Below are 7836 nucleotides of genomic sequence, written 5' to 3' on the forward strand. Positions count from 1 at the left end.
CGATTGTTAAAACGTTTAATTAGTTGAACAAACATATTCACTAACCGCTGAAAGAGAACATACTTGCTGTCAAAATAAATACTGTTTACTAGCAGTAAATTCTATTAACACTGAAGTCTTAAAATAACGACCTACTTTGTGGCATAATTTAGTTTCAGTCTTGTGAAAATAAATATCTAATCAGTTTTCATATGAAGGGTTTAAAGTAGATAAACGTTCGAAGAACCTTCCTGCTCCAAAGCTAATAAGATAATTTAATATTAAAATAAACTTGGAATCGAGCCAAATGTATTAACGTAACGTACCTATATGCAGCCAGATGTTCTCTTAAAAATCATTACAACTTTAAAAGATACGATAGTTTTTATTGACACTACGTATTTAATGAGCTGGATTTAACGATGATATAGAAATTAAACGTTAGTACGTGATTAGCGTCTATGAAGAAAAATATTGAGGTTTCCTTTGCAACGTTTTGACTGAGGAGGCCAAGTCGAAGTATGCAACATGTATTGTGTGTATGTGCCTGACAAACAGCGTCAATGTCATTCCAATTTTAGGTGGGAATCGTGTTCGCTAAGATGTCTAGACCCAAAAAGCGAACCCAGACCCTGCTGTACTCCCGCAACGCTGTGATCTGTTTGCGAGACGGCCAACTCTGTCTGATGTTCCGAGTCGGAGACATGAGGAAATCCCATATAGTCGAAGCGCATATAAGAGCACAAATAATCCGCCGCAAGGTATATTATTTCGCCAAAAACGGAGACTGGTTAGTGATTGGGGATTTCAGTCAGCACGCCTAGTTACCTCTAACACGAGTTTACACTGACTCCTCTCTCTAACTTGTGGGGCATCGAACTCTGAATACGAACACTCCCATTTGAAGATTCCACTGTGCCCTTCAGACTTCGATACCCCAAGTTTTGGAATAGAAATTTCAAAACTTTTCTCTCTTGTCCATAGGTGGGTCTTATATTCGCGAAGTTGGCGCGCGCAAAAAAGCGTAACACGACGCTCCTGTTTTCGCGTAATGCGGTAATTTGTCTAAGGGATGGGGAGTATTGCCTCCTATTCCGAGTCGGAGACATCCGCAAGTCGCACATTCTGGAAGCGCACGTGCGCGCGCAGTTTATAAGGAAAAAGGTATCTTACGATTTACAATATGCTGTTTTGTAAATATGCATTTAATGCTGTACATTAACGCGTTTGCAACGTTTGCTACTATATGACCCATCTAAGGACAATACAGCATGATTTATTTTTATGCTTTCTTTCTTTTGTTTTATTTTATTATGCACTATTGGACTGTAAAGTGTGAAACCTGCTTATATTCTAACTGGCGTGAACTATTTATTAACATTTTGAAGTGAGTATGGAATGGATTAACATTTTTTATACCCACTGTTAACAGCTTTTGTAGTAACAGTCACATTCGATATCAAAAAAATATACGAAATTAATTACAATAACAATAACGCAATCAGTTGGAATTTTAATTACGAATAAGTATCAATTATCTTGAACCGTATACACAAATATATTAATTGTGAAATTGTGAAATTCCGCACACGGTGGTCTAACAAACTTCAATAATGTTAATAAAAACAACTGCCTATAGTTTGCACGTGGAATATAACTATATTTATTTACATAATAATACATGGCTTATTGCGTAACATTTAATGTTCTTTGGCTGTAGAACTAATCGAATAATTTTGATGCTTCATAGAAATATACGGAATTTTACTTTACGATTTAAAATAAACATTAATACAGTACCATTAAAGTTGAATTTTCTTTAAAAACATGTTGCCATTTTTATACATAGAGTAACGTATTTGTCAGCTTTTCTACTCAGTAATGTCGTAATAGTTATAAACAACCATCTATAAAACTGAATTCTAAGTAACTACGAGTAGCTAACTAAACAGCTAACTTACTTGAATTAAAATGTTATATTAATGTATAATTATGTTAGATACTTAGTACGAAAAATAATAGAATTTGACAAGCATTATCATAACTTTTTTACAGTGGGTCAAACCCACTGTAAAAAAGTACTTTCAAAAATAACTTTTAATGTGGGGCCAACATTATTTAACATATCGGTTTTACAAAATCCACTACAGTTATGTTGCAAATACCACGTGTACGTAATGCTATTATTATTATTTATTTCTCAAATAACGTATAGTTTTTGCAACAAAATTATTAACGATTGGCTATGAGTTAACGGTTATGCATAACGAAGTATGAGCCATCGCTTTACGGTCGCAATTGTTTATATTACGTCATTAAAGTATAAAATAAACACAGATTTGGAACCTTAACGTATGATTTTATACTTTCATTATGCAACTTAAATAATTTGACTACGGTATCGTAAATGTGTAATTGAAAGGAAATAAATATCCTCTACAAAATACAATAGTTTTACCAATATCCAATGGAAGTCTCTATATAAATGTAAAATTTGATTTAACAGTATATGACAGGAGAAAAAAAAATCAATTCAAAAGTACAATAAAAAAGTAGAGACGAATTCAATTAAATTTCTTTTCTTCTGTTTTTCATAAATTTACGATACTTCAGTCAAAACCATTCTATTTCAAAACAGTTTTCTATCTCTGAAACTAACATCACACATTTACCAAACATAGATCACAAGAGAGGGTGAAGTGCTGCCATTCTACCAGCAAGAGTTGAAGGTTGGAGCAGACGGCGAGGAAGACCGACTGATGTTCATCTGGCCGATGACGATAGTGCATAAGATCAATGAGAAGTCACCGCTATACAACCTCTCGGCGTCCGATATGTTGAGAGAGAGATTTGAAATCGTTGTTATGTTGGGTAAGAAAATTTACTTATATATACATAACATATTGATTTTTTGTTCATCACTGTTTCCCGGAAAACTGTCAAAAATTTTCATGAGGAAATATATTTTCCTCATTTTTAATCAGTGAAATAGAGTTCCTATATCCCAAAATAACGATAAAAACAAGTCCTTGTAATCGAACGTAGAACTCTAAAACGTTCTTGAGCCGCAAGTCAATAACCGGCCTTATAAATATTATCAATACAACATTGTTGTCAGTATGCCACGACAGACTTTCAGCAAAAACAACGCATTTCTACAAAACAAACATTAATTAGTTTACTTACAGAGATGGGCAAAACAAACGTTTTTTCGAAAACAACTCGATGAAGATTAAAAATAAAAGAGTTTTGCTACGACGTGAAACTGTGTCATTTTTATATTCAGTATCTGGCTGACGATCAGAATAGATTATGTTAATTTCGAACAACACATAGGCAGTAATTGGTGCACAGAAATTATCTAGACTACACGTAACGACACCACATGCTCCTGTCTTGGCACTTCCTTGACAGAGTCTTGGTAGATTGCCCTGAACTTTACACATGATAATAATATACGATTCCCTATAATATAGCAATTGAAAGGCATATTTTGATCGTAAGTTGTTTTCAACCAATTTCAATATTACCACCATCAGAATTGTGCGCTCCAAAGTAAATAAATTGAAATATTTATTGAATTCCATCTGCAGTTTCTCTAAGACTATATTTCTATCTACTTTGTAAGGCATGTTTAAATGTAGGTACCGAGAATAGGATGGGAATAAACTTTGCATAAATAAAAACTTTCTATGCTAATGTTACGCCCGTTTGTGTCACAGTGTTGAAGGTCTGAGTGAGTCACTATTAAGAAATGGATCCGATTTCAATATACACATTGAGACTGAAATATACCCGGAATTAATAAACTCTAAAAACCCAAATATGTCTTGTCATGGTTATTCACCGTTTCTTGTAATTCAAACTACATTAGGAAGTTAAGATTAAGGTTTTGTAATTGATCAATTGCTGAAATAACTTATGACTCAGCAGGGTTTAAAAATTTTCCCCAATTACACAATAATTTGAAAATATTTTGTCTATTCATTATTTTAAATTCTAATGATTTTAAATTTCAAGTGATGATGAGGATAATATTATTGGACATAAAAACGCTACGGGTTTCAAATGAAATAGACATGACGTACAAAAACTACTTCACTGGCGTGTACATTACTTGCAGCAAATTACAGCCATTTTTATCTTAGGTTACGGTCCTCATATACCCTTACTAGACTTACAGGTTAAAATTATAGTTAAAGTTAACTTGGTCAGTTTGACATTACTTCTAAGGCTTACTGCCTCCCAACAAATTGGATTCATCTGAATGCACACTTATAGTCCGCCTTGGTGGCAAGCCGTCGTAGAAAACAACTACCTATATGTAGTTAAATAGACCATAGGTATACGTCCTACTTCTGGGTATAGGCCTCTTTCTATATTCCGAAGGTTTAAGCAGATCATACCTTATTAGTAATCATATGATAGTAATCTACGAACTGTTTTATTTCAGAGGGAGTGATCGAGTCTACGGGTATGACTACCCAAGCGCGCAGCAGCTTCTTGCCATCGGAGATACTGTGGGGTCACAGGTTCGAGACCATGGTGACCTTCAGGAAGGATACTGGTGAATACGAGGTTTGTAACTTAACTAATTAATATTTACGAGTAGGATATATTTATGCGTTGCAAAAGTATGTTGATTAGGGGTCCACAGTAGCGTGGCTAGAGGGGGAGCGGAGGAGCGGTAAGCCCCGGGCGCCATTATCGATCGGCAAAACTGAGAAAAAGCGAAAAATAAACTTTCGAAATAACGACCTTTTCTTAGATGCCTACTTTGGGCGCCAAGGTCAAGGAATCCCGCCCCGGGCGACGGTGACCCTAGCTACGCCACTGGGGGTCCATCTTCAAGAGGTATACCGCTGTTTTTTATATCGATACTGTTGCTGTTCTAGAAACGTGACAGCACGTTATAAAATGCTTCTCCACAGCTGCGATATAAACTGTTTACGATATTATCGTATGTCCTCAGTGGACCTCCAACGGTTAACAGAGCGATAGCTATCAACACCTCATCATAACATATCATCACTTAGAGTTACGTTAAAACTTTTTGTTTTGTGTTTACGTTAAACATTTGAAAATGGAAGGCATTAGCAGTAAACTTAACGTTCCTTTTTAATCCTCTTACCACTTTTATTCCATAGATAAGATTTTCTACTTTCACAAATAACATTGTTTAAAAATCTTGATCTCAATCAGTTATGAAGAAACAGTTTCAATTTAATATTTGTAATTCCCTAGAAGGGAAATTCTACAAGGTGAACCGTACTATAAATGCGTCGAAGTAATCAAATAACTTATGGCGCTGTGCTGTGTTTTATTAATTACCGCTTGTTTATAAATCTGCGTAGTTCACTTATTAATTATACATTTTACATAATTAACTGACATTAATATTGTCTTGGGTATACGTAATTATTGACGCAATAAAGGAATTTACTACCTGTAATAAAATAGACTTAGATCATGAAATAAAATAACTGTTTCATAATATTGTTAGGTTTCAATTGATTATTTATTACTTTAGTTACGTAATAACGTTGGGGATTGTCAGTTTATTACCCATTCAATATAGTTTCAAATAAATGCATTTATTTTATTTTAAAGAATAGTAAGTTAGGAACTTTTAAAATCTGATTAATTTTAGAGTCTTCTCTCCGTTTCCGTGACATACCTATTTTATCATTGTTCTGCTCCTATTAGTTTTCGCTGTATGATATTATAAATTAACAAACGGGATATCTTATACCACTGCAATATTTTTTCAAATCAGAGCCGAAGTTCCTGAAGGAAAGTCTTCAGTTTTAAAATATGTGTATAGATAAGTAATAAATATTGCCAACAATACTTTGAATAGGGTAATGTTTTACCCTACTACTCTTAATGTTACTTAGCTATTGCAACCTTCACGTGAATTTGCAAACTATAAAAATAAACAATTATCCAAATATTTACTTCCGAGGTTATCGCTTTACTTGCAGCGACTATTTAAAACAATAATATTTTGATTCTTGCGACCTATAAATCATTGGTGACCTCATCCTATACGGATGAGTGGAACGTTAACAGAAAGTGTCGGTAATGTTCTATTTTTGTTGCGTTTACCTGATTTGCTAAAGAAATATTTGTGGTCTTTGTATTACATGCTTCATAAAATACATTATCTGTTAACTAACACCTGTATTTCTTTATTCTGAAGATCAAAGTAATCTGGATAGTGATATCACTTCTAAAGATTCTTAGCTTTGCAATGAGCATTGAAACGCAAACCTTGTGGAATAGACTGACCAAGATAAAATCCAGATCTAATTTTGTTGCCATCTTTTAAAAAAAATTGGTTGTGCTTCAGGCCTCTTTTCCTTCATACTCTTTTTCATTTGGTAGGTATAATATAATTTATACATAGCGAAGGTTTTTTGAAATTTCGTTGCATCTTACTTACGAGAATATTAGTTTGTGTCCGTTACATATTAACTAGTAACTTTGATAAATATTTCCATATTTTAATCGATAATTTTTTATAATATTCCAGGTTGATTACACCAGATTCAACAATACGTACGAGGTGGACACCCCGTTGTGTTCCTCGAAGCAACTCGACGAGCTCCGAGCAACTGTGTCGACCTCACAGAAATTAGGTATGCAACATTGTTACCGAATAAACCTTCAGACATAAAGTTCATTGCCAATTGAATACAATTAACACCGATATTTAAATTACCGTTGCAATGCTATATTTATAATTGTGGTAATTTATAGGATATTCATTTATTTTTGTAAAGTAATCAATTCCTTAGTCTGTTTACGCTCAAATACATCTAAATTCAGTTATAAAATGTCTATTGATTCCCGTCATAATATACCACTAAGATATTGCAGTTGTTTTTGTTATATTAAACTAGACTCTTTTGCACGAAACTCTCATCTGAGCTCACCAAGATAAATGGAACGAGGGACAGGAGGCCTTTAAAAAGAGAGATCGGAAATCTAGAAATAAAAAAATGATTTTTTAAACCCTTACAATTTGTTTACTTTCTTGCAGATCGCATGCTTGGCACCATACCGAAGACTTTCTCCGCTGACACTCTGGACCTCAGCTCCGTCGATTCCATGTCCTTAGACGAGCACATCGAAATCAAAATACCAGAAGCAAGAGCCAGAGAGAACAGATTAATGGCCCAAAACAATTTCGTTCATCACATCAATGAGAAATCTAGGAATCCAAGTCATACTCATTTGGCTGTCGAGAACGGCCAAGAGACACATAGAAATCACAACCCTGAATACAAACATTCGGAAGTCAAAGAGCATATGCACAGGAGTCATAGTCACGCTAGCATGAAGAAGGTGCATGGCTTGACCCCGAACGGCATCGGCCATGCGGGCAATGGCCATGAACATAATAATAAGCATGATGAGCATAGTAAAATCAGAAAGTAAGTTTTGTTGTATGTTGTGTTAAGAGCTAATATGATGTGCACTTTACTGGTTTATAGATATTCTGAACATATGTTACGTTAAATGAAATGTAAAGTAAATTATTAATACTCACATTACGCTGCTCAATAATGAGTTACATCACATTTTGAGTTCTAACTATCTGAGAGTGTTCAATGCATTTACGAATATGAAACTGCTAAATGAAATCCAGGTTAAAGAAAAAAAATATCCTCAAATTGCCTATACTTACCAAAATCATTCAAATTTCGGAACTCTAACGACATTGCCCTTAGGGAGAGAATATCAAATGATTTACTTGTTATTTTCTTGACATAATTGATAGTATAAAATTGCTCATATTATTTTGATGACATGGAATATAATAATGTACTCACTCACCCTAATTGCCCACAG

The 7836-nt window shown here is 34.2% G+C and overlaps 1 protein-coding gene across 2 annotated transcripts in view; it reads left to right on the top strand.

Moving 5' to 3' along the window:
• LOC113491900 (G protein-activated inward rectifier potassium channel 3-like) overlaps positions 1-7836 on the top strand; it is a 50169-nt gene that overhangs the window by 40724 nt on the left and 1609 nt on the right. For both annotated transcript variants that reach the window (XM_026869110.1, XM_026869111.1), the window contains 5 exons: positions 561-740; positions 2661-2850; positions 4433-4557; positions 6515-6620; positions 7025-7418. In XM_026869110.1, the coding sequence (XP_026724911.1) occupies positions 561-740; positions 2661-2850; positions 4433-4557; positions 6515-6620; positions 7025-7418 (995 nt within the window). The remainder of the gene's footprint in view (positions 1-560; positions 741-2660; positions 2851-4432; positions 4558-6514; positions 6621-7024; positions 7419-7836) is intronic.

This window comes from Trichoplusia ni, chromosome 3 (genome assembly GCF_003590095.1).
Source record: "Trichoplusia ni isolate ovarian cell line Hi5 chromosome 3, tn1, whole genome shotgun sequence".
NCBI lineage: Eukaryota > Metazoa > Arthropoda > Insecta > Lepidoptera > Noctuidae > Trichoplusia > Trichoplusia ni.